The sequence below is a fragment of the Vipera ursinii genome (genome assembly GCF_947247035.1).
Source record: "Vipera ursinii genome assembly, chromosome: 6".
NCBI lineage: Eukaryota > Metazoa > Chordata > Lepidosauria > Squamata > Viperidae > Vipera > Vipera ursinii.
The window spans coordinates 61,782,489-61,810,335 of NC_139515.1; the positions used below are offsets into that span (position 1 = coordinate 61,782,489).

The 27,847-nt window shown below is 38.4% G+C and overlaps 1 protein-coding gene across 1 annotated transcript; it reads left to right on the plus strand.

Moving 5' to 3' along the window:
* The first annotated feature begins 2,277 nt into the window (after positions 1 to 2,277).
* On the plus strand, positions 2,278 to 26,708 carry NPTXR (neuronal pentraxin receptor). Its single transcript, XM_083366834.1, has 5 exons — positions 2,278 to 3,182; positions 20,038 to 20,260; positions 21,216 to 21,460; positions 24,468 to 24,647; positions 25,112 to 26,708. The coding sequence occupies exons 1-5, from the start codon at positions 2,541 to 2,543 to the stop codon at positions 25,334 to 25,336; spliced, it is 1,515 nt and encodes a 504-aa protein (XP_083222960.1). The 5' UTR covers positions 2,278 to 2,540; the 3' UTR covers positions 25,337 to 26,708.
* Positions 26,709 to 27,847: the final 1,139 nt, after the last annotated feature.

Here is a 27,847-nt window from a genome sequence, read left to right on the forward strand (position 1 = left end):
AACTGGATGGTAAATGATGACACAGAGTGTAAGTATCTGGTACACCTACATTAATAGGAAATGATACTAATTTCTCCTAAGCTGATTGTCATGCCAATGACTTTGTACAGCTTGAGTAACTCAGGATGTGTTGAATATCAAGAGAGAATAGGATAGCAGCAGCCAGTTCTCACTGAATTAAATATAGCTTGAAAACGTGTTTGAATAGGAATACCATCTGTCCCATATGAATCATAGTGCCTTTCTCTGTATCCTGAAAAGTATCAAAAACTGACTGGAAAACTCAAGAACTCCAAACTTCCAGAACCCAACATTTGCTTCTGTCTTGGAAATCACTCAAAATGGATTTGTAGCCCCTTTAGAAGAAAAGAGTACAAAGACTGATAAACCCCCAAAAGCTATTATGATTTTATGGATTAAAGGGTTTTTGTGAAGATATATTTATCTCCCTCCCCAATCCATAGAGAAATTAAGCAATGTATGTTCTCCCTATTTCAGTTTTTCTGCTCAGTTGGCTTTCAAACTATAAAATTAAAATACAGAATGCAATCTATTACAGCAGGTCAAAATCAATAGATTTTTCTGTCTTGCCTCTTTAATTAGCACACACAGAAATCACAAGATGTCAGCATTCAACCCTCAATGAATTCAATCTCATGTACTTTCCAATTAGCTCTTCCCAGGCTAGTTAGTTGTCTTTAAAATAAAGCACAATGAAATAAAATCTGCTCAGGCCAATTAGTTTATCAATTCAGTCTTGAAATAATCTCATTAAAAGATTTGGAAAACATAAATTGATTTGGTACGATAAAGTGGTAATTATGGAATGGAATTTTGAAGTAAAACCTAATCAGGGTAAAGCTTGTTTTTTGCACAAAACAAAAAATAATATTTTAAACCCCGAGATTTGCTAAAGAGAGGACACAATTATCAACATTATCAGCAATATCTCCTCTTTTTACTGTAAAATAATCATACCTCTTTTAAAAAAAGTTTTTAAGAGTACATTGAGTAATTATTTCACATAATATAGTTAGCTTTCATAAATATTGATTTAGGGTTCCTAAAAAATCTCATAATGTTTCATACAAGGTAGTTAATAGAAAATGAAAGCAATAGATGATTACAGAAACACACATTTAAGAAGGCAAGACTGTAAGAAGAAAGGACAGGAGAGTGGGGATCCGACTGTGGTTGAATTGCCATGTCATTGGTAGTGCAGTTACATTTCTAGCAATTTCAGCTGTGACTGCTTGTGAAGACTGGTTTATTAGAAATGAAAATAGGCACCTAAATACACCAGGAAGGGAATGCTAACCTGAGAAATAACGGGCACATTAATGTAAACAAACAAGGGGCAAAGAACTGAGACACTTTCTTACTCTTTGTTTCATGCACAAGACTGAAGGAATCCCTCCATCTGTATCACACTTGGACCAATTTTTCCTTCTGTTCGTATACCTGAAGATTATTCTAAGTAGAGGCAGCAAATATTTATTTTAAAGTGATTACTTTTTTTAAAGAATACATTACCAGAGTATTTTAAATTGATATCCATCCAAGAATGAGTTGCATTTTTGAATTTTTGGTCTGTTGCTTATCATAAATATTTAAAGTATTGTTGGGAAGTGGCCTCTTTAGCTGAAACTGGAAGGTACATTATTGGATATAACACTTTTTTTAAAAGGGGAAAGAGAAAACCTGGAAAATTATTCATGTGTTAACATAAATTCTGTTCGTTAAAAAAAAGTTGTTGCTGTAACAAAATGGAAGGCACCACTTTGGATAACTCAACATTCTTGACTAACGCTGTCCCATCATTGCCAGTGAACTCAACTGGAAATAAATTGCAAACAGCATAGAAAGTTTCTCCTTCACCAAAAAAAGACCCTTCCTTCCTTCCTTCCTTCCTTCCTTCCTTCCTTCCTTCCTTCCTCCCTTCCTTCCTTCCTCCCTCCCTCCCTCCCTTCCTTCCTTCCTTCCTTCCTTCCTCCCACCCTTCCTCCCTCCCTCCCTCCCTCCCTCCCTCCTCTGGTCTTCTGAAAAGTGTGCATCTCACACATATATGAAGAGAGCTGAATTGGCCTGTTGCAACCAAAAATCAGCTGGAGTCTGGTCGTACCTTTTTAGTTTAAACATCTTGTGTTGACGTTCCCAGACTCCTAACCTCTGATTACCTCACTCGGAAAAGCAAGAGATGTTCTTCAAGACGGGACCAAAGTTTCCCTCTCACCAGCCTGGAAAGGGTTACAGGGAAGGAGTTGGAAAGAGCCCAGAGGGGAAGAGTCGGTGACGTCTCAGCTCCCTTTCTCCAATCAGGATATAATCAACAGCCACGGTTCAAGAAGCAGAAGGAAGCAAGGAAAGGGCTTCTTCAGCGGTCCTGCCACCCTGCTTGCTCGCCGTCACTTCGGGCGCTTTCTTCCCCTCCCTCCCCTTTCTCCCTTCACTCCCCGCCTCTGGGCTATTCATTTCTCTTGGCTTTTGGCCCCCTGGAAACTGCCATCCTGAAGTTTCTAGTGGTGCTCCTGGCCGCGGGGATGCTCGCTTTCCTTGGTGCAATCATTTGCATCATCGCGAGCGTCTACCCTGCGGCCAGCCATGCCGGAGCCCTCCAAGGTGCTGACAATGGCTCGAATGCCGCGGCCTCTGCCCTGCTGCCCGCCTCCGGTTCCGACAAGACGCTAGGAGCCCTCCACGGGACTGGCGAGAGCAGCTACGGAGGCTTCTCCACAGGCTCCCAGGACTCTGTGCTAGACCTCCTGGCTAGCGCCCGGCCGCAGCAGCAGCAGCAACTCTTCAGCCGCTTCCTATGCACCCCGCTGACGGTCGAGTGCCCCGCCGAAGGAAGCCCGCAAGGGGACAGTCCGGCGGCGGCGGCGGCGGCGGCGGCCAGCGAGGAGCTGTTCTTTCTCCAGAGCACAGCCGAGCAGCTGAGGCAGACGGCGCAACAGCAGAGGGAGCAGATCCGCACCGATCAGGAGACTATCCGGGAGCTGACCACCAAGCTGAGCCGGTGCGAGAATGGGCTGGAGCTCAGTTTCCAGGATAGTCCCTCGGTCTGGGGGATCCCCAGGCAAGACGCCATGCCCATGGATGACCTGTCGTGGGATTCGCCTGTTATGATCCAGGAACTGGAGGAAGCAGTTAGGACTCTGAAAGACAGGATTGACAAGATCGAGGTAAAATAATAACCACCATCCTGCTGCTTTTCCCACTCCAATTTCCCCACCTTATCCCTTTTCTTTTTTTTATTTTTTTATTTTGTAAGGGTCCCACAAAAACTTCTCTTTGCTTCTCTCTCTCTCTCTCTCTCTCTCTCTCTCTCTCTCTCTCTCTCTCTCTCTCTCTCTCTCTCTCTCTCTCTCTCTCTCTAGCTCTCTCTCTCTCTAGCTCTCTCTCTCATCAGTTGTTCAAATTGCAGTTTAGACATTCAGATAATATGTAATTGAATTAAAGCTATCTTCTTCTGGCCCTAACTGAGCAAGATGAAAGTGTCAAGGGCCATGTTGTGGAAATGAAGAATAGTTGTAGGCATATGGAGAGAGGAGGGCCACAGGACACTTCATGTTCGTATTATATTAGGCATCTTCTATCAGCACTACCATTAGCTACTTCAAAATAAATACAAATATTCTTGGAAGTTAAGCAATTACTCTTCCTCAGGATGTTGTCAGATTGTCGACTTATTCATTGCAAGGCCTAATGCCAACAGAACAATAGAAAGAAGTTTCATACAGCAAGAGATTATTTCACATCTATCCAAGAAGTTGATCTAAAGCTATTTTACTCTTTCTTTGACAATATTTTTGGAATTCTTCTCCTAATCTCTTCTTTATATTTGATTAAAATGAATAAGGGCAGACCTCACTTAAGGCAACTATGAGTAATATTCCTTTTGAAAATTATCTTTGTGTCTGAGAGAGAAAGAGGGGGGAGAGGAGGAAAGTAGTTTGCATTTTCCTTGTCAATGATTTTTAGAAGATGGGAAATCCACTGAGATTGGAGTTTTAAGTATTGAGTACCATTTTCCATTTTACATAATACAGTTTGCAACCAAATGTGTATTTGAAAGGTTGCAGAAACCAATCCCACTTTTCCAGGTAGTGCACCCCACTATCAAACATATGTAAACATTTTTTTATTTGTGATCTCAGTATATAGGTGCAGACATAAAATAACAACAGAGTGTTTATAGGCATTACTATAGTTCTAAAGTTCTAGTTTGATATATGTCTGTTCACTGTCATCAAGGTTTCTCTTTTGTCAGGAACTTGGTGCCAATTTCAAGACAGGTAATTGCTTGATATTTCTGCAAACATGGAGCCCCATAGCATAGTGGTCATTTCAGAAACCATTTCAGAAGATTTATCACTGTGTGAACCATAGATTCCCACAATATATCATTACAACATTAATAAGTAATAAAAATGAAGTATAAATTCTTTTGAGGATTTGTGAAGTCTTGAACTAGTTATAATTATTCTGATGTAGTTATAATGATACTCCTTTTATATGCTCTTTGAAGTCTCTTGCTTTGGGAAGATGACCACTGAAAAATCTATTCAGACTTACCTGATGCAAACTTTGATTTCTTTCTAGAGTTAGATAAAGACTGTTGCATTTTCCCATGATTTTAATTTAATTACTTATTTTTCCTCTTTTAATTATTGAAAAGTTGTTTTCTCCATTTTATATATTAATTTTAGTTTAATTTCTACAAACTAACTTGCTATTTTTATTTTCTAAATTTCACTTTAATTTCTATAAGCTGCCCTGTATTTTTTCCCCATATGAAAAGGTATGGTATATAAATACATGAGATACATAAAAACATTTCTTTCTAGCTGTTTTGGGAGCATGTGGCTGAATCCAGACTTACAGAGACTCTGTTCTTTCCAGAAATGGAAACAGACTAGACAGTCTGTAATAACAAACATTAAACAGCACAGTTCTTTCTTAGATTTCATCTAGCCAGAGTGCAACTTGTGTTATTTGAATGGATTATTAAAAATTCAGTATACTGATATTGCTACAACTGTCAATTATTACTCATCATCTTGCCTATATTTGACATAAGTATAAACCTCTCTTTATTAATTTTACAGCAGTGCTTTAAGAACTTCAAGATAAAAAAATAATTATTGGTTGAACTGCACTGATTAGAAATACATGGAGCTAAAAGGAAGGACTGACAGTTCATCCCATTCATGAAGTTCTGTCACATAAGAGTTTACAGAGGAAATAACTCTATTGCTCATTCTATCAATCTCCATGGTATCTTGCACATACGTGCATGCGCACACACACATTCTATAAAATACCTTTGACTAGCTTGAGTGAGCAAGAAGCCTTTGATATGTTGTACCCATTCCCAGTGCTTGAGACACTAAGTAGGTGTACAGGTAGTCCTTGACTTACAACAATTCATTTAGTGACCATTCAAAGTTACAACAGCACTAAAAAAATGATCTATGAATATTTTTCACATTTACGACAGTTGCGGCATCCTCATGGTCCCTTGATCAAAATTCAGATGCTTGGCAACTGACTCATATTTATGACAGTCACAGTGTCCCGGGATCATGTGTTCAAATTTTGCCACCTTCTGATAAGCAAAATCAATGAGGAAGCCAGATTCACTTAACAACCAGGTTATTAACAACTGCAGTGATTTACTTAAGAACTGTGGGAAGAAAGGTCATAAAATGAAGCAAAACTCAACAAATGTCTCACTTATCAACAGAAATGTGGGGTTCAATTGAGATTGTAAGTTGAGGACTATTTGTATTGTTCTACCTGTGGATAGGTAGGTATAATTTCTTGGCGTCTTCCAGTTTTATATAGATTATTTTTATACCCATTCTATAAAGTTTAAAAGAATGATTTTTAGTGTTTCAGTCTGAATTTTCTCTCAGGAACTTTTGTTCAAGGAGGATTGAGTTCTGTATTAATCATAATGAGCAAGCTTAGTATTAACACATTTCAATATTCTTTGATTCAGGTTAGCCTTGTTGCTAAACTGAGATTTTATACAAGAAAACCATAGTATCAACATTTCAAATACACAGTAATTGTTTCAGACACCAAGGAATCTTTGAAGATAAAAGTGGGATACATCTCATGAGTTCTAATGTAATTCATAATAAATCAGACTCTAATGTTTAGATAGATATCTTTATCATAGCCAGTAAACAGAAATTTGCTAAAATCCAAATGAATGTGAGTGGATTTCTTATGCCCTACCTACTGATGGTTCTTCTTTTGTTTACAGAAATATACGTCAATATCTGACAATGGACTAAATTAATCAAAAATTCAAAAGTTGGTCACATATTGTAAAATGATGGAGTGTTTCTCCATCCACTTTCCTCTCACTTTTTCAACTTCAGATTTTGACATCTTGAATGACTAATATTTTTTGGCATGTTACAAACTTTTGGAAGGCTCGGAAATCAAGAAGCACACTCTGCACTCCTCCCCACTCTTGCTTCAACAGATGGGAAGTTATGAGCTCACCCAACAGCTTTTAAATATGTATTCTGAAAAAAATTTCTTCCTTCCAAAAATTATTTGATAAATACCACCCACTGCATCATGAGTTCAGGAAGTTAATTGGGTACAGGAGACAGAAAAACTTCAGGTTATAAGTTCTGGAAAGTTTACAATTCTCTGGCAGTTTAGAGAGCCAACCTGACCAAGAATCAAATGTTAGACATGCACATTCTTTGGTAAGATATGGTTTTGCCCAAATAATTCAGCAGCTAAGCACAATTCACTATTCCCTAGATTATATTTGCAAAACAGCTCAATTACCTCCCATTTGTCCCAACATTATATATACCTGCCTACTGGAGATAACAATGGAAGCTAGTGAAGATACATTGGTATCTCCCATTCTCTTTTTTTGTTACTTATAATGAGACCATGGGCTTCCCCAATAGCTTTATTAAAAGATGAAGCCAGTTTTTTTGAAGAAGAAAATGATGTGATGTGTAACAATGTCTCTTGACTGATAATTCTCATTTTTGGTTAGAGCTGTGTGTTTTCCACATTCACTGTAGCTACTTGATAGTGAAATAAGTGAAATAAGACCTCATCCCATTCATGAAAATGTTATTGAAATGTTCTTCTTTGAAATACATTTCAAAATACTTTTTTCTTTCATTAAATGACAATGAATAATAAAATTACAAGTTTTTTTTTTCTACACAGCTTTCAGTTATATACCTAGAATCTTACCGTTTTGCATTGGTTCAGCTAAAGAATAAATACTGGTACATTTCTTCTAAGTTTAAAACTCTGAGTCTTGGAGAGACAATATAACATGGGAAATAAGGGAAGCTTTTTGCTTGTGTTATTCTAGAAATAATGGGTATAACTTGTAGTTACCTAGATTTTATTTAGGGAAAATGATAATGGTTAAGATCTGCACAAAATAGTGAAAGTCTGCCTATGAAAATCTCTCTGGAGATTTTCAAGAAGAGACTGGGCTGTTACCTCTCAAAGATAATCTAATGGGTTTTCCTGCAGGAAGTTGGACCAGATGGTCCTTGTCATCCCTTCCAATTCCATATTCTATGATTCTATATAATCAGTTGGAATAAACAGGTGATTCCCAAACAAGAACATATTGTAAGAAGAGGTAATAAACAAATCTGTGATTAATAAAATTCATATTATCTAGATCAAAATGGTGCCTTAATAAGAAGCATAATTATTTTCTTGCTATCCATATTTTGTGTATATTTTGGATGTCAACCAATCACCCCCACACTATTACCCCTCTAATCTTTTCTAGCATTCTTTTATTTTTGTTTTTGTTAACTTCAGGGTACAGCAATGAAAGATTTTCAGGATTTTAGGTAATTAATTGATCAGTTCCAGGCTGAGCTTCTACTCTGTTTAATCTAAATAGAAATAGTGCAGTCAGATGCATTAGTTGGGTTACAGGAGCTTTTCTTTATCCTACTGCTCCCCAGAGGTCCAGTCATTTTGGTTGGAGATGAACTATAATTCAATAAATATTGAGGTGACCAAATTGGGAAAAGACTGGGTACAGGATGTGGGAGAACTGTATTTTCCTTTCTAAGTTTGCTCTGTGTGTATGTGTACATGCAATCTATATGTATTATGCCGTCCCATCCCTGCCTGTGGATGGTTCCAACACAAAATAAAAGGCAGATTAGACAAACTCGAAATGTCTAATTGAAATGGCAATACATGCAAATAAATATCTGAAATGGCAATAAATGCAATTAAATATCTAACTGAAATGGCAATAAATGGCATTAAAGAGTGATGCTTAGATTCTGAGTAAATTATAATAAATGTTCATGGCAGTAGAGGCAGACAGAACTGTCTGTTATGAGGGAAAATAAGAAAACTTAATAATCTAACAATAAACTTAAGTTATATTAAGTTAGATATTGATCACTAAAATGAGGTAAAATCTGATGGCATAACAGAAGCACTTGTAATATGTTGACAAAAAACTTGGTCATTCCTTAGCAATATTGGTGGCAAGTTGATAATTCTCTAACATAAATTCTGGGAGATAGGAGGGAGGGAGAAAGGAAGGAAGGAAGTTTTAATGGGCTACATTTCAGCTATTCAAAAGAAAAGGGAAAAAAACCCAACATAAATGACGGGAAGAGACGGGGGAATAAAACTTCATTGTTTACTATCGGAGAAATTGTCTTCAGGGTTAACCATGTGAGCTAAACCCAAAAGCTAAACCTAGAAGTCTTTGATATTATCAGATAGAGTTCTATGAGAAGATACCAATGTGACATTTAAATTGAGAACTAGATCAAAGAGGGTCACAAACAATACCGTTCTACCTTTGCCAAAACCAGGATGACTCAGACAGAACTCTAGCCTAGCTGTTTGGCAATATAAATGGGAAAAAAGAATGAAAGAAAGAGCAGAGCACCTTAACACCATGATGAAATACAGTTAATGCTTTTATCAAAAATGTTGTCCCTTCCTTATCTGCAGTTCATTCTTTTTATTCCCTCTTTATTCCCATTGGCTTTTTGAACAGGCCACATGTTCTGCAGCATATATTGCATGAGCCTAATTGGGAGGAAAAAGCAAATGGAGGGTCTAGTTGAAGACCTGGGAGCAGACCCCTAATGGCTATTAATTTATTTAATACAATCTGAAATAGGCTCTCAAGGGCTCAGCTGGAACCTTTGAGTTAAGAAAATGAAAACGAAATCCAGCCTGGTGACATTAACGTTAACAATCCTAAATGCAATCCTGGTGGGAGGAAGTAGATGATCTCATATGCTGCCTCCCTTCTAGTATCTTTTAATCAATGATCATGACAAAACTAAAGCTACTTCAGCTTTTCCCCCCTTCTTTTTGTCCACTGCAGAGTGGTGAGATAGGAAACACAATTGTCTTCCTCTCATCTAGCATTTTCCTATCAATTACCTTTTCTTGTAAAGGGCACCTTCCTAGCACAATGTGCTCTATGCCTTGGTTTGCTCACAGAGGCGATGATTCTGTGCCCTTGATAGGAATAGTACTTGAATCATTTGTGTGTGGGGGGGGGACTATTATTACTGACATAATGACAATGTTCATTGAATTGGAGGCAAAGCTAACCCTGATACTATTATTGTTCTGGCGCAACACTGTTCTCATTATAGCAAATTGAAATGGGGAGAAGGACAAATTTTGAGAGAACAGACTGTTATTCTTCATAAAATGTCGTGCCTACAAATACAGCACCAGGACAAAAGCCCATCTCTGGGAAATGTTCTTACTTTATTGAAATGGAAGCTGAGATGGCTGTTTTATTACTATCAACACCAATATCTGTTCCCAAGAATCTATCTACATAATAATGAGTAGAACAATACCAGAGAAATGGGCATGTATGCAGTTGCTGCAGACGGATTTTATTTCTTAATTATTGATTTACTTCTTCCCAGACTGAATTTGATATGAAAAAATAGTTTAAAGGGTAAGCCAATAAGATCCGAAGCTGAACTCAGAATGTGCTGTGACAGGGCTAGAGGTGAGATTTTACTGTATGATGAGAGATCTCTAGCTGTAGTCACTCAGATGTTTCTTATTGTGTGGAAAGCCATTTAGGAGCTCAGTCTGAAAGACAGCTCCAATTTCCCCAGAATCTTTAGAGTCATGAAGTCCAATCACATATGCTTTAGTATGTCCTTCTTCAACCCAGATGTAGTGCACTATCTGAGGTTCTATAGTGCTGTATAGTAAGATCTGCTCCTCATCAGTGTCTGAATACAAAATTATCTGGAAATTTCATATAGGTTTTCCTGCATAGAAGTATAATGTATAAATACGCTTCCCACATGCATGCTGTAGTGCAGGGGTTCCCAACCATGGGTGCTCGCACACCCTGGGGCTGCGAGACGATATTCCAGGGGGTGCAAAAACTTGGGTTTTCAAAATTATAGTGTATATGCATAACGTTGCCATTATTTTGAACTTTTGTAAGGGGTACGAAAATATATCAGAAGCGTTCTATGGGTGCGGGGTATAGAAAAGGTTGGGAGCTGCTGCTGTAGTGGTTAAGGTACTGGTCTAGAAACCAGAAGACTGTGAGTTCTAGTCCCACCTAAGCCATGAAAGCCAGCTGGGTGATCTTGGGCCAGTAACTCTATCTCTCAACCCAACTCACCTCACAGCATTGTTGTTGTTAGAAAAATAGGAGAGAATAATATTACATAAGCTTGCCACCTTGAGTTACTTCTAAAGTAACAAAGGTGAGATAAAATTCTAATAAATAAATCAATAATTTTCTGGTACATTTATGTATTTAACTCTGAAACATATTGCCTGCCATTATAAACAAATTAATTTCTGTTTGCTCAATTTCATTTTCCTTCATGTTTTACTTTAAAGACAAACTCCTATTATTTATTATCTTTCTTTGTGACAAAATGTTGGGCATTGAAGTCTATAACTGAGAATGTGGTAAAGGGAAGCATTGGTGGAAGTACAGTTTAAATATGTGTCTCCATTCTACATATTACACTGATCATCATGATCTCAAACTTTAAAAATTAAGCCTTTCCAGTGTGGTGCTGAACAATTGGCTTCAGCCGCTTCTTGTAGAAAAGAGGTTTCTTTCCTTTTACTAAAACTCCAAGATGAGAGAGAAAGAGAGATTCAGCAATCACCGGCAGCACTGAAAGAGACTGTGGCAACGTAATACTATCCCATGGGTTCTCTGATGTGCCAACTATAAATGGATTTATCTAGAAACCAAAACAATCTTTAAAATAGCTTGATTCCCTTACGTTGTACAGCTTTGATTATGAAGCCTTCCCCAACTTAGCATGTTGGGGTTTGAATCCCTAGAATTTCCAGTTACTTAAAGGTTATATGATTGGGGAAAGATGCCTTTTGCAATTGACTGATGGCAATTTTGTCAGTGCTGATAATGTTCAAATGTTTTGGAATGGCACCCAAGCTGCCTATCGCTATTGGTTTATTGTTGTTGTTTGCACAGTCTACCAGAAGTTTGGATTGGATTATTATTATTATTATATACGCAACAAGGTGGAATCACAGTTGCCAATTCTTTACCTGTTGTTGACCTTCATATACATCAAGTTCTTCCCAAGAAGGGAGAACCAGTGAAATCTATCAGTATAGTACAGTATATGTCCGGATCCAAGCAGTGTGGCATTTCATAATTGACAGATGGAAATTTTATTATTATTTATTTCATTGACTTAATGCAAAGATGGGTCAAGTCATGTCCATAGATATCACCGTGCCCAGTGTGTCATGTACAATGTTTGGTGCTCAACAAGATCCCTGCCCTACTTAAATTTCTTAATGTAAAGACTAAATGCAGACATCAGCACTGTATTTATGGTGCTTTGGGAGCCACAAAGATTCCTCTGGCAAAATAGAGACAGACACCTGGGTAGCTTTTTCACCTTGTAGTAAGTGCATGTTTGGGACTTCTAATGTCCATCAATACAGCAGGTTTTTTTAAAAAATAGGCAAGTCTCTTATGGCACATTTAAAAATTCAAAATGTACCACCCCCTCAGTAATAATGTTTACCCTGCACTCTAATGGTTGAATTGTTTCTACTGAATTTGTAACTTGCCTTGGCCTGTGACAAGAAGAAAGAGGAAAAAAGAGAAAAGGAATCAATAATGGTAAGACTATAAACGGTCTAGATATGGTTGTAGAAAGTTTAGCTTGGAATCTAGGCCAGGCATAAAAATAATTTGGTAAGTGACAAGCAGTAGATTAGTGGTTAGATTACTTATGTAAAACAAGCCCACCAAGTAACTGAAGTAATTGTGTCACAAACACCAGGTTAAAGAAGAGAAGGTAGAGAAAACAAAGATTACATTGGCCTTCTGCAGAGGGAGAGCTGGAGCCAGGTGACCAAAGGGAGAATCATCCTTTATGTTATTATGATGTGCATGGGAAGAGAATTAAATTATCATTACTTCATTGTAATGACCTTGTTTTAAGCCAGGGTTTCCCAAACTGCGAGGCAACCTTCCTTGGGGAGGTGAAGACAAAGTTCACGGGAGGAGTGAGGAATGTTTAGTTAATAAATCCACCTTTTCCAAAGTTTCATGGTATTTGAATTTTTAGGGCAGGTATGTGCATTAAGATTAAAATGAAGGGGGACATGATGGGAAAAGTTTAGGAACCCCTGCTTTAAGCTATTATGGAGCACAAAATGTCCATATCCATGTGTCTGACACACGGCCTTTAGAGTTTTGCCTTTAGCGTGTTTCTCACACTATTTGAGATTAAGAATTTTGGGGAAAGGAACATAGGTAAAGGTAAAGGTTCCCTCGCACATGCGTGCTAGTCGTTTCCAACTCTAGGGGCCGGTGCTCATCTCCGTTTCAAAGCCGAAGAGCCAGCGCTTGTCCGAGGACATCTCCATGGTCTTGTGGCCGGCATGACTAGATGCCAAAGGCTGTTACCTTCCCACCGGAGTGGTCCCTATTTTTCTACTTGCATTTTTACGTGCTTTCAAACTGCTAGGTTGGCAGAAGCTGGGACGAGTAACAGGCACTCACTCTGTTACTCGGGATTCGACCCGCCAAACTGCCGACCTTCTGATCGACAAGCTCAGCGTCCCAACCCACTGAGCCACCGCGTCCCTTAAAGGAACATTAGAAACCCATAATAAAATATGTGAGTTCTTGGATTAACATTTTCTTTAAAAAAATTCTAATGTGCACTACTCTTTTCCTTTCTTGAGAAACAGATGGTCTAAAAAGGAGACATCACAGCCTACTTTTCTATTCTTCCAAATTCCACCAGATATTTTGGCCTGTCTTGCCCCTCTTCAGAGCCCCTCATGGGAATCTGTGCACATTCTGCCAGTCTTATTTGTGGAAGGTCAATTCAGAGACAGATTTAGACAGCCACTCCATGTCAGAATCAGAGCCCAGACTGATATTTAGGATCAGATCTGCTGGAGAGAATATTGATTTACCCAGAGAAATTAGCTAAGGAAGGAATTGTTTCTTTCCAATTTAAATTGCAAATGTATTGAAAAGAGGAAGGGTAGAATAGGATATGAATATGCTGAAAAGATTTCCTATCTTGTTTGAGGGGGAAATGGAAAATTGGTAGGAAAAAAATTGCTATCCAATAGAGAATATTAAAATACTCAAGTTCTATTAAATTTATTTTGTATACTACTGTACTGTTTCTGATATTCTTCTGCTAAATTAATATGATATAATGATAATGACATTTGTTCATTAACTTTATTGTAAGCCAATCTGAGAGTGACAGGTAAACAAATGCTGTAAAAATTAGATCAGATCAGATCATTCTAAACTTGTAAATATTTTCCAATAGATTCATATATAAATAATGGAATAAATATATTAAAAGTACTAAAAATAAATAGCAACAAGTGGGAGAGAGAGAGAGAGAGAGAGAGAGAGAGAGAGAGAGAGAGAGAGAGAGAGAGAGAGAGAGAGAGAGAGAGAGAGAGAGAGAATTTGGTACAAACTCTCTTGAACAAGGAATTTCATAATTTTGAAGCATTTTCATATTAACAATTTATTGCATGCTTCAGCCATTGCTATGGTGATAAATAATTTTTACAGACAAGCTTTAAATTGTCACATGATGGCTGGGTCATCTGCCAAATTGTCACACTGTGGCTGTCCTCTGAGAATAGCCATGAAAAAGGCCTACTTTCTTGTCCCACCTGGTGTGATTGGAATCCACAGGAGGGCGTCTACACCTGTAGGCTTATAGAGAAAAAAAGCTTATAATATTAATATCCTGTTCTCTGAAGTAGTCCATTCATCATTTCTACTCTGCCCTTGTTCTTAAATTGTCGGCTATTATACATCCAAGGAACAGAAAGAAAAGAAAGCAAAACCCTTTCTCTTGCTTTCACAACCTGATTTTTCTACAAAGTAATAGACAAAAGACTCTTTTGGATAGATGTGCTCGATTAACATACATAGATAGACATGGACCAACTTTTTCCCTTGGCAAAAACCCCCACAATCTCATCTTCTACAAAGAAGAGAGAATGTGCTGATTAGTTATGAGAAGAAAAGCTACAACTTTAATTAGGAGCACCTAGGAGTAGTCCATCAAAACACAGGAAGAGGTTTCAATAATAGATGCATTTCTCTAGATCAGCTTTTGCAATAATGAATGAGAGCGGCAGGGAGCTGTGAACGGCAGGGAGTCTTTTTTGCCTTCATTTTTATTAACATCTGATGTAAGTGGCCAATACGGGTAGCTAGGCAGACTGAGAAATAACACTAGTAGAAAAGGGTGAAAAGTTACTTTCATATATATACCGGTATATATATTTGTTCCTGCTTATCATTTCTGCCTTTCATTCCACCTTTGACTTTCTTATTTGTCCTTCAATTTAACCCACGCTAATGAAGGATAGACATTGTCCCCAGCATGATGGTCTCCAGATCTGTATGGAGGCTTACCATATTTGAAGAACATCAAGTTGGGGAATACTAATGTAGTTTATTACTGATTCATGTTGTTTTCTCATATGTATGTTTATAAAGGGACGCGGTGGCTCAGTGGGTTAGGACGCTGAGCTTGTCGATCAGAAGGTCGGCAGTTTGGCGGGTCGAATCCCGAGTGCCGCGTAACAGAGTGAGCGCCTGTTACTTGTCCCAGCTTCTGCCAACCTAGCAGTTTGAAAGCACGTAAAAATGCAAGTAGAAAAATAAGGACCACTCCGGTGGGAAGGTAACAGCGTTCCGTGCGCCTTTGGCGTCCAGTCATGCCGGCCACATGACCACGGAGACGTCCTCGGACAAGCGCTGGCTCTTCGGCTTTGAAACGGAGATGAGCACCGGCCCCTAGAGTCAGAAACGACTAGCACACATGTGCGGGGGAACCTTTACCTTTACCTTTTTATGTTTATAAATCCATTCTGTTTCATTTCTTCATAAATCTCCTAGTATAAAATAGAATAGTTGTTTAAATTTTAGATGTACCGGTCTATTTAAAAGTATTTTTTTACATATGGTTCTAAAATAGATATTTTCAAAGAGCCACAGACAGGCTCAAAGATTTGGAAGGGTTATTTAGGTTATTAAATCTAATCCCTGCACAATGCAGGAATCCAAAGTAAAGCATCCACAACAAATTACTATTTAACCTCTGGCTATAGCTGGTGAAGATAAATCCACCACTACTTCAACTTCTCACTTTTAGGAAGTTTTTTATAACATTTAACCTATTTTCCTTTATTTTAAATCCCTTATTTTATGTTCTGAATTCTGGAACAATGGACAACTTCTCATAGCATCCTTTCAGATATTTAAAGAGTGCTGTCAGATTCACATCAGTCTTCCGAGTGCTAAATATTCCTATTTCTTTCCATTTCTCTTCATATGACTTAGTTTCTAGTCCCTGGTCATTCTTATTGCCCTTTCTGAACAGTTTATCTGAATCTTTCTTAAAGTTTACTCAGTCCTTGAGCTGAGGTCTCACCAAGAAAAAAAAATCAAATAGAATTATTGTTTCCTGTGATTTGAACAGTTTATTTCTGTTGAAACAAAGTTGCATTTTTTTACCCACATCATCTTTGTAATATATACAGTTTGCAATCAGCTAATATTTAACGTTTTTTTTCAGACCTACTATTGCCAAGGGACATATTCAACAACTGAGGATTTGATTTCTATTTCATAAGTAAAGAGCTTTGCATTTGTTTTTATTACATTTCTTTATGAAATTTTCATCCCATTTCTCTAACTGATAAGTCTGTTTGAAATTTAATATTAACTATCCCATCCAATTTTGTGACTTGCCATTTTGATAAACATTTTATTTACCTCTTCACCCAAGTCATTAGTAAAAAAACACCTGAAGAATATAAGACCTTGCGCTCAAACCAGCTATGTATTTACACAACTATTAAACCATCTAACCCAATCTTAATTAGCTATGTTAATCAGAATGTCTTGGGCCAGTTAATCAAATGCTTTGCTGAAATCAAGAAATAGTCTATCTATAACATTCCCACAATCTATTAACTATCTTATCAAATCACAAAATAAGGTTAATATGGCAGGAGTGACTCTTTGACAGGTTTATGTAACTTCTGGTAACATACTGTTTTCAAACCTTAAAGAATGATTGATCTCTTTATGAACTGTTCTAGACTTTTTCCGGGAATCAATGTTAGAAAGATTGTTTTATAAATCCCTACTCTGCATTTGAAAATAAGAATACCCTCAAGGCACCTGATGTTTCACCCACTCTTCAGATTTTCCTAACGATTGGGCCACACAAAGCAGCAAATTCCTAGGGTACCCTAAGATGTGACTGACTTCCTCCTAAACATTCAAACACCACATTTTTATCTAACTGTGGTTTAATAAACCCCATCATAACAATATCCTACTCTCTTTTATAGAGCAGCTCTTTAATTTAGGTTTAGATATATTTCCTCTCAAAACTAAAAGTATTTGGCCCTAAAATATTTATTTAAATCTGCAAGATAACTGCATTTCAGCCTTGGAAATATGCAAAATGTTGGTTTAACAAAACAAAATCCTCCAGATTTGTCTCCTTCACACCTTCTTTAGTGTTTCCTTTTCCATTTCTTTTCTAAAACAATCTGCTTTTACTGATGTTCTTTCACAAAAATTAAGAATCACGACCAGGAAAAATATAAAACCAGACATGATTGCTGAACTGCATGTTCTTTCATTGTTAACCCCAACATGATTTATTATAAAACAGATTCTAAAATCAAAATCACACATGCTGCTCAATAAAAATGTCTTATCCAGCCTCTTGAACATTCAGTTCAAGCTATTATTTCCTTTCATAATTAATTCTACTGCCAAATTGTTCTTCTCCATAAGGAATGTTTTCTAACATTCAAGCAGAATGTGTTTCTTGGACTAAGCTCATTATTCCATGTCTCGAGTCACAGTTTTCTTCTGGGAGACATTCCTGTATGCATTTGAAGAATGTTGTTATATTGTCCTGCAATTGGCTTCCTAAATCTTTATTCAAGGAATTTAATGGATAAGCCTCTGAGGATTGTATACTATCTGCTTCAATGGTGCTTTACCTTCCAGAGGTACATTGTTAAGAGTACTCAGGCAGCAAAATGCTTAAAGGCCGTGAGGCATCAGTATGAGACTACTCTGCCTTCATAAGTTTCTTTACTTGAACGAAATGGTTTCTATACATTCACAGAAGTTTATTTGAGGAATGTAGTGAAACTCCAGAGCTGCTTTGTTCCAGAAGTTGGAAGCATGGTGCTATGGCCCTTCCTGAGGCAATTCAAAGAGAGACTTGGCTTACATCTTTATCAAAGCAAGATGTCCCCTAAAATATTTACACATAGTTGTTTTGAGTTTCCTACCATCCACATTGTTCTTCAAACTCTTTCCAGTTTATCTGAATCCTCCTTTCCAGGCTGGAACTTGGATGCAATATTTGTGGTAGGTCTGGAATAACAGAGTAGATCTGCTGCTTCCTGCAATTTTAACTGCACATGTACTAATACAGCTTAACATCAAGGGTGTTTTAGCATAAAGTCAGTGAAATAGGGCTTTGTGGCTGAAAAGGTGTGTCTGATCTCTGCTGTAATCAGAGTACAGGAAGAAAAAATAGGTTTCTCTATATGGGAACTTTTTTCCCAGCAGGATTATCCGTTCCGGCAAACAGTAATAAGGACTTGTTCTAGTTACGGAACTTCTCTATCTAATACCAGCTGTGACCTCAATACCTGAAGTTACACAGCATACAGAACTGTAAAGTTAAAATTACTATGTTGTATCAAAGAGACTGGCTGGTCAAAGTGGCAAGAAAAAGTCCATTTACTGTTCACCAATAGCCAGTTCCGTCCCTGGCAACTTAGGTTATTAAAGGCAAAGCAAAAAGAAGTACATTAATTGAAGTCTTAAAAATATAGATCCTATTGGTAGGCATTTTCCAATTTAAAGTAAAATTTCTCAAGCAGCTAATAAGGTACAGGCATAAAAGCACAAAGTATAAGACAATTAGCCAAAGACCTATACCTGGTCCAAAAGCCAGAAAAGATCTGAAGGGACTAATGTATTCTTGATGTGGGAGGGTATTTCGCCTCTTGTTCCTTTTTTGCTTGCCACTAATGTTAAAATCTCATGTCCAAAAAGTTTTTACCTATTGTGGATGTAATCAGCTGGTACAATATGTTTGTTGTGATAAAGATAAGTTATATTTGAACTGATATTTAGACTTAATAAGAAATGGATAGGACAGAAAAGCTTCACTTCTATCCAAAATACCTCTTGAAGAAAGAGATAAATAGGAAGTTTACTTTGTCATTTCATCATATTTAACCCAGAACACAGATACAGGAACAGAGTTTAAAAACATTTTCTTTGCTCATCGCTCATCTTTTCCTATGGGTCAAAACAGCTCATCAATGCAAAGAGATGGGGCAACATTTGCAGCGCTTCCTTAAATTCATGGGCTACTGAGTGTAATTATTTCATTCCAGTGGGTCACCTTTAAGCATAATTTGATCTATACAGTAAGGAGAGAGAGAGAGAGAGAGAGAGAGAGAGAGAGAGAGAGAGAGAGAGAGAGAGAGAGAGAGAGAGAGAGAGAGAGAGAGAGAGAGAGAGGAGAGAGAGAGAGAATGCTTTTCCCTTATTATATCTGGGCTGAACAAATCCAGATGGCCAGTAGATGGCAGTAAATAGATACAGAAAATACCATCCCTCTGCTGAAACTTTGTCATGATTTTTGCAGCTCAGTTGTAACTGTAATCCAGTGTTTTTCAACCTTGGCAACTCTAAGATGCATGGACATCAACTCCCCAGATTTCTTGGCTAGCTCGCTTGAAGTCCACACATCTTAAAGTTCCCAAAGTTAAAAAACACTGCTCTAACCATTTGCCTCATCCGCTATATGAATATTTCCAATGGCATTTGCAAAGCACCCAAAACCACTTTTTTTTTCATCAGGCTTGGGTTCTATTGCTAATTTCCAATCCCTCTCCTATCACTCTGGTGGCCCTGGGGCCCAGGACAGAGGACACTGGTATAGTAGGTACACAAAGTTTCTAAATAGTTTTGGGTCAGCTCAACAGTTTTAACATATTCATAATATTATGGCTCTCAGCTTTTTATGCTGATGAGTCTATGTTAACTATTTGGGTGGAATAATGGAACAAAGTACTTGTTGGAAAGAGGTACTTTAGAAATTGTTCTGTGTTATAAGTCCTATTTTATTTCGAAAAAGAGTAGATGTTTAACTAAAAAAATCACAAAAAAATATCATTGGTTGACACATATATGTATATGCATACGATATTTTTTTTAAAAAAATGGTATAATATCAATCCTGCCAGGGTTACTACCCCCATGAACTGATCCTTTGGAAATCACTTGGGACCCTTCCCCCCTCATGGCTGCAGAATCATGATCTTTTCTCCCAAAGCTCAACTCTATCCATATAAATATACCAATAAAGGCATCTCTAAATTATTAAGTTATTTTTAATCTGTTTTTACCTTTTTTTTAAATCTCTTCTATGAGTGCAGCAGGATATTCCCACTCGAATGAATGCTTCTTCTACTTCTGGCCCTGTGCCAGCTCAAGAGACCATCCACAACAAGATGGAGGAACTGGAAGGACAAATCCTCTCTAAGCTTTTAGCCCTGGAGAAAGAACGCACCTCCATCACCAGCAGCCACAATGTACAGCAGCAAAATGTCGAAAAGGAGCTGGATGCTCTCCATAACCGAGTCTCTGAGCTTGAGCATGGTTAGTGTGACCATGAGGAGCCCAAAATATGGGGTCAAAGTCAGAACTTTCATACATTCATTTTTAGTACATAGTTATATAATAACTCTGGGTATGGGTCATATTTATTTCTTTAAACCAAGGTTTAAAAAACTAGAAAGAATGCACCAAAATGCTGTGCTACCGAAATTTTTAACTCGGAAATACTTTCTGATTTGGTGCTACCGTGAGTCTCTTCTGCTCTTGCTCCTCAGCAAATATTATCTGATAGCATATGTCCCAATGAAACGCTCCATACAGCCATTATAAAATAACTAGTAGCTACTGATTGACACAACCAGCTTTTGTCATTTGGAAGACACCTTTCTTAAAGCCAGCTTCGCTAGTGACCATCCCCTCTCCATTTGTGGCTGTGGTTCCCATAAATTGATTATTTTTTTTTTATTTTTTTATTTTAATCCCATTTATATCCCGCCCTTCTCTGAAGACTCAGGGCGGCTTACAATTTAAGCACAAACCAATGTGCTTAGCAATAGCCTTCATTCTATGTATATGCCTGCTTATTATTATTATTAGGGCTTTCGCCCCCCCCAGCAGCATTATTACAAAGTCAGCTTATTGCCCCCAACAATCTGGGTCCTCATTTTTACCTACCTCAGAAGGATGGAAGGCTGAGTCAACCTTGAGCCTGGTGGGACGTGAACCTGCACTAATTGCAGGCAGCTTGTGTTACTTAAGGAGGCATTAGCCCACTGCTCCACCAAGGCTCTTTTTATGTGCTGAATGGTATTGACCATGTCAAAGGATCTCAAGTTATGATAGAATATGACTAATGTACTGACCATTTATAAAATCTGACACCCATTTCAGCAGCTCTTTCAGATAACAACTGTCTGATCATATGTCAAAATTATTTCTCAATATCTGCTAGTCTTTCATAATTCTTTTGACTCTTATTTATCTCCTGTGCACATAGAAACAACAGTCTTCAATGCTCCAGAAGCCTTTAAAGTTTCCATACCTGTACGAAACAACTACATGTATGCTCGGATGAAGAAAAGCTTACCTGAACTATATGCCTTCACTATCAGTATGTGGCTAAAAGCTAAGAATTCAGCGGAAGTGGGCACCCCTTTCTCCTATTCTGTTCCTGGACAAGCCAATGAGCTTGTACTGATAGTATGGGGAAACAATCCTATGGAACTTATAATTAATGACAAGGTAAGGTAAAGGGAGATTCCAGCATAGAATGAATTGGATGGCACAGGCACTGACCTGCTCTAAAAATGGCATTAGCTGTAGTAACAATGCACAATTTCCCTAGGCTGGAGGACCACAGTAGCATGGAAGGGCTGCACTGCCAAATCATTTTGATTTTTATGACCTCCCTGTGCAGACATATCTGACACAAATTTACTTTTTTATGAATTGCCAGTGCTTTAAAAAAAAAAAAAGGTGCCGGAACATTCATCTTGGTGGGTGCAGGAGGCGGGGGAGCAGGGGGGGAGCAGCGCGCTGCGGTCATGAGTGTGAAGGGTGTTGGTGGCGGGCTGCCCCCTGGGGCTGCAGCTGGCGCAGCTGGTGCTGTGGGAGCAGCGGGGTCTGCTCTATATGGCGGGGCTGTGTGGGGCAAGCGGCAGAGGCAGAGCGGGCCAGGCGATGCAGGGCAGCCTTTAAGCACACAGGGCGAGGCGACAGTGGCACAGGTCCAGCACCAGGTAGGCCACCAGCCTGGCTGACACGGGTGAGCACAAGGAAGGAGTGCACATGGACTCTGCAGAACCCACCTCCCACTCCTTGTCCTCTCTTACTTACCTAGTTGAGATGGTGTAGTTGGGCAGCAGGGAGGGATGCAAAGTTCCTGCCAACTCGCCTTCGCTGCAGACAACTTGCCGGTGCAACGTTTGCCGGCCAGGTCTTTTGGCATGCTCAGCAGCAATTCCTATTGGCTTTCGAAAGCCAATAGGCTTTTGAAAGCCAATAGAGGGAGTAGCATAGCTTGTGCAAAAGCCTTTTTTGTGTGTGTGCAAAAAAGGGTGCCGGAACGCCATTCTGAGCGTTCTATGAGAAAAAAGCCCTGCTTTTATGTTTTAATCTTATGATTTTAAAAATATTGTAAGTTGCCCCAAACCTCGCCATGTGGATTGCATACAAATAGTATGTAATCAGTAAATAAAGGTAGAACATATGTTAAATATACATCAAATGATAATATGTTTCCCTACAAAGTCAATTCTTGCTCAATGACAGACCAAGGAGTTAACTCGGAAAGGCAAGAGGAAAATCTAGAAGAGGTCTAGGCAACTTGTAGAAGGGAAAGGCCCACACTGATAAATTAAAAATCTTTGTGGTCTGCAAAGGAATGCTGGTGGGCTAATCAATGATTTGGTGACTAGAGGAGCATCTACAGTGTTGGAGTTCGTGGTCATGGTAAGCCATGGAGGCACTAGGCAACATGACTTTCAGGGCAGTGGTGGTGATTTCATTACTTTTTTTAAAAAAAAAAGTCTGTGCTCTGTCCAAGGGTGCTTGGTAGGCTGCATGTACAGGCCTGGTCTAGAATTTATTTTGGAGCATTCAACTATCTAGAGTAGGCATGTCAAACTCATTTTGTTTGAGGCAACTTCTTATAAAAGAATCACCATTAATTTGTTTTAATAAAATAATTTAAATCAATTTTTCACTTGATTTCAAATTAAATAAATTATATTGGTTGACAATGAGACTTTTTTTAGTACAATTGCCAAATGCAATAAACTGGTTTTAGGTATATGTGTGCACTAATTATTTCAACACCAATACATTTTAACAACATATTCTATTTGTAAATGAATGCAAATGCAAATTATACAATTTTTTTGTGCAAAAATAAAACAAAATAACAGATTTAAGAGCTGTTATCATTGGTTATCCTTAGATAAAAAATAATTCCATCATCCAAAACTTTTTTATGCTTTGGGATTAAAAAAAAAGACTGACTACATTTGATTGTGTATCACCATGGCATTAAAACAAAATTCGAACAGTGTATGAAAAATAAAGGTTCCCTAAATGTCTGCTGGCTATATCTATACATTTTCCTTGATTGCACTCTCTTGCCTTCCTTTTAGCCTTTTTTTCAACTTCCCAGCTTAAAAAAGGCAAGGCACCAGGAGCTGAAAGTTACAGAGACTGTTTTGTTTTTTTTGCAAAAAAAAAAGGTGCCGGAACGCCATTCTGAGCGTTCTATGAGAAAACAAGCCCTGTGAATTGCTAAACTATGAAGTGCCTAAGATGACACCTCCCGATGTCAGTGGAAATAGTTGATTTTCAGTGGTGTGATTGCTTTGCTTATTTTTCTAGAAACAATCTGAAAACAAATAGGGTTAATGTACCTATTTTACCTACTTAAGCACCCGCAAAAGAAAGGGAGACAAAAAATAGATTCCCCACCCATCCAGCAATACTGCATGCCAGCAATACACCTCTGGCACCCTCAGAGGACTGTCAAATGAAAATACAATCCCACCCACAAGAAGCCGGCTCAGCCCCCTGATTCACAGGGTCTGAAAGTGAGTGTGCTCTGATCCTGGAAAATCACGGGCCACAGTCATGAAGTAGCAGAAATGGCTTTGCCCAGCTTTGCTTGCTTTTCCTTTAGATGTCTATAATGGTGTCTGCATGGAACAGCCCTTGAAAAATGTTCAGAAAGTACAGATAGAATCAAAAGCAACATGTTTTTGTTGTGGTCTACTTTTGTAGATCTCTCTTGGATACATTTTCCTACTACACAAAATTCAGGCTGGGGATTTTAGTCTACAAAACAAAATGGTTTGGGTTCAGGCTATCTAAAGGGCAGCTGTCTTTCCTTGTGAGTTTTACCATTCTAATTGAGAGGCCTGTTATATGTTCTATCATGTAGAGATACAACGTTGCCAAGTACTCACAATGGACGTCTTTGGGTAGTGACAATCCAGTTGTGGAATCCCTTTGCAATCAGATTCTTCTTTGGAAAAATGACCAGAAAGATTATCCTGTTCCATTCAGTTTTATCTGTCTGATGTGTTGCCATACTGGCTACACTCAGACAAGTTATTCTAGACTAAAAAACTTTTGGGAAACCAACTGTGACAGTAATGGGTATGGCAATTTTAGGAAAGGACAAAAAGGCATCTACAAAACATCTATTTGCACTCTGCTGTTAAGGCACTCTCTGTTCTGTTCTGTTCTGTTCTGTTCTGTTGGAAAGGTGGCTCATCTGCCCATGACTTTAAAGGATGGGACATGGCACCATATTTGTATTACATGGATCACTCGAGATGGCATTTGGTCTGTGTATCAAGATGGAGTTGAGCGTGAAGCCAGTGATAACCTAGCATCTTGGCATTCAATCAAACCTCATGGGGTGATGATCTTGGGACAGGAACAGGTAAGTCTGATTTCTCCACATGATTTTGGAAATTAATGACCAAAGCAATATTCAAGCAACTTGACTAGCAATTGAACTAAAGAAGCAGAATTTGAGTCTAAGAGATCCCCTATTAGTCTTCTCTTGACCCAAAGAGAAACCCATCAGCCTTGAAATCTAGAAAATTAAAAGATTTTTGGTTTAAAGTGGAATCCCTGAAACCCAGGGACCATGACCATGAAACAGCTTTTCCTATCCTGTATGGTTTCCCTATTCGTTGTCATTCATTAACTCCCTCATCCCTCCAAAATATGAAACGCAGCCCTTGAAACTGAAGAATTGGCAACCTCTACACTAAAATTAATACTTACCATCAGTAACAATATTTTTCTATCCCACTATTTTCTAGTTTTTTCTTCAGCTTTTTAATCCATTCTTCCAATTTACCTTGCTTGTTTTCCCATTTCTCCATTTTGATGCCACAGGATACATTGGGAGGGAGATTCGATGCAACTCAGGCCTTCGTTGGGGAAATTTCTCAGTTCAACATGTGGGATCATGTCCTGATGCCAGCAGAGATCGTGGGTCTGGCCAACTGCACCAGCCAGCTGCAAGGCAACATAGTCCAGTGGGATGAGAAGTTGGTTGAAGTCCATGGAGGGGCAGCCAAATTAAGTTTTGAGATCTGTAAGGCAAAAATGAAGGCATAAAGGTCTTTCGTTCCTGCCACAAGAAAGGAGCATGCAAGCCACATTTCCTTCTTTCAATCTGCTTTGGGAAAGAAAGAACAACAGTTCCTTTCCCTTATCCAGCAACCTCTTACAGTCAGCCTGGAGAGGGGGGATGGTGTCTGTCTGTGTGTGTGTGTGTGTGTGTGTGTGTGTGTGTTTGAGAGAGAGAGAGCACATGTATGCAAAGAAGCCTTCTAAAGTTAAAAGTGAAATTATGACACTTTTTCATTGTTTCAGTAAAATATTTTTTAATTCATTCTGTGAGTGACTAAACATTCCACTAGGGAAGCTAAAGTGGTTGGAAAGTAGCCAATCTCTGAAGAGCAGTAAGAGAAAGGATAAAAACTGTATCAGTGAGTAGGAAGTTGTTGGTAGAACTAGCATCTCCAACACTTCCAATCTGTCCCACTGCTGATACATTCAGTGACACTACTTGAACTCTGTTGATTGGGTTGTAAAAGCATTAAAGCACTGTGTTAACATTTACCCACTATAAGCCACTGACCATCTAGAACACGGGTGTCAAATTCGCCACGTCACATGACATGTTGCAACGTATTGCGACTCTTTTTGCATTGCTGACAATGGGCTGGGCGTGGCTTCAGTATGACAAAACCAGCCTGTGGGCCAGCAGTTTGACACCACCGGTCTAGAATACACAACCCAATATTCTTCTAGTATCTGCATGTCCTCACCAGAATGTTCAGCTCTTTTATTTTTCTTCTAGCTTTAGTTCATAGTCTTCCTTGTAAGGTAAAGCATTATCACTAAGCAAAAAGTGCCAGAGGTTTCCTTAACTTCACAAAGGCCTATGCTTGACGTTCAGATTTTTTTTTACACCAGATATATCATTTCCCTAATCAGTTACTTGAATTCCTGCGTTGCCCTGCCAATCTTTTTTTGTTTCTCTAGATTATATATTTTCAAACTGTTTTTTAAACCTTTCTTATAAGCCATAATGACAGATTTTAAGAGGGGCAAGGTCTAAGTGGTAAGCACAGAATATGAGCAGTCCTGGTCAAGCCTTTTTCTACCCTAGTTTTCCCTTTCATGGCTACCTTTCCCTTCTAAGGGCTGACTCTCATTTTGGCTCATTTTGTTTATCATTATCACAGTGACTTTCAGCTGAATTGTGAATCGTGTTCATTAAAAAGCATCGTGTCTGAAGTGATGTGGTATGTGATGTGGTATGATATGAAAACTTTTGTTATGCTCTGTGATAGCTTTTTTATCCATGCATTCCCCTCCTCTGAATTTCCGCTCAAAGATTTATCTGTAAAAGTCATGCTTTTACTGTAGGATTCTGAGAGCTGAAATCTATATAACTGAATGATGCCTAAGTTAAAGAAAGTTAGCCAAACCATTTGACTGGATGAATTGTTGATTCATGATACAAAGCTTTTAATAGTTAGAAACCTGTTGGGAAATAGGATTTGGGACCACTCACTATTGTCTAACAAACTGATCCTGTTATCCAAAAACGCCACCACAAAAAGTTTTACATCACTGCAATAAATATACCACATTCTGCAAAACTCTGTAAACTGCAGAGGAACACAATAGGCAAGGAGGTGCAATTGGGAAAGGGAGCTTGTTAGACAATGAGATGAATTCATTTGCTGTATTTTATATATCAACCCAAGAGAGATTCTCCACATTTTACTGAGAAGTTCTGGTACCATTGCTATTTGTCTTATCCCTGATACATACTGGACCTTACAGTAGGCATTCTCCTCCACTGCATTATTAGCTCGCATATTTATGGCTAAGCTTATAAGTGTGTCACTGAAAATATGGTTGTGTGTCTTACTTGACAGACAGTCCTTAGTTAAAGGAGCTTTTGAAAATCAAATAAGGGTGGGTTGTATTTTGGCAACCAAGGAATGCACCCATCATGTGGTTGGGATGCAAAAGCAATAGAGGGGAGAACAATGAAACAACAGTCTGTAGACAGACTTGTGCTCTACCTACGAGACTAAGATTTTCTGATTTTTCTTTGACTTTGGCAAATGAGACTTTAGGGTTTTGTTTTAATCCTTTCTTTTAAAGATGTATTAAAACTACAATAGGGCTTCTAGTGCAGTGTTTGGATTCTCTTTATTTATTTATTTATTTATTTATTTATTTATTTATTTATTTATTATTTTATTTTTTATTTATTTATTTATTCCTTCCACCATTATTATTTTATATAAATAACTCAAGGGAGGGGATATACCTAATACTCCTTCCTCTCCTATTTTCCCCACAATATCCCTGTGAGATGAATTGGGCTGAGACTGGCCCAAAGTCACCTAGTTGGTTTTCATGCCTCAGGCAGCATTAGAACTCACAGTCTCCCAGTTTCTCGCCTGGTGCCTTAACCACTAGACCATACTGGCTATCACAGTCAGAAGTGTGCAAGGAGGTGCAGAACACATTCTCAGACCACTTGTGGCCAGGCAGAGTGCTCTAGTCTGAGTGAAATATAAAGAGTGGCCAGAATTTAGA

Bases quoted from the DNA above. Each gene is read 5' to 3' on its own strand.
- NPTXR (XM_083366834.1), top strand. From the start codon at position 2,541: ATGCTCGCTTTCCTTGGTGCAATCATTTGCATCATCGCGAGCGTCTAC. The intron at 20,261-21,215 runs GTTAGTGTGACC...CTGTGCACATAG, and splicing joins AGTCTCTGAGCTTGAGCATG to AAACAACAGTCTTCAATGCT. The intron at 21,461-24,467 runs GTAAGGTAAAGG...TCTGTTGGAAAG, and splicing joins AACTTATAATTAATGACAAG to GTGGCTCATCTGCCCATGAC.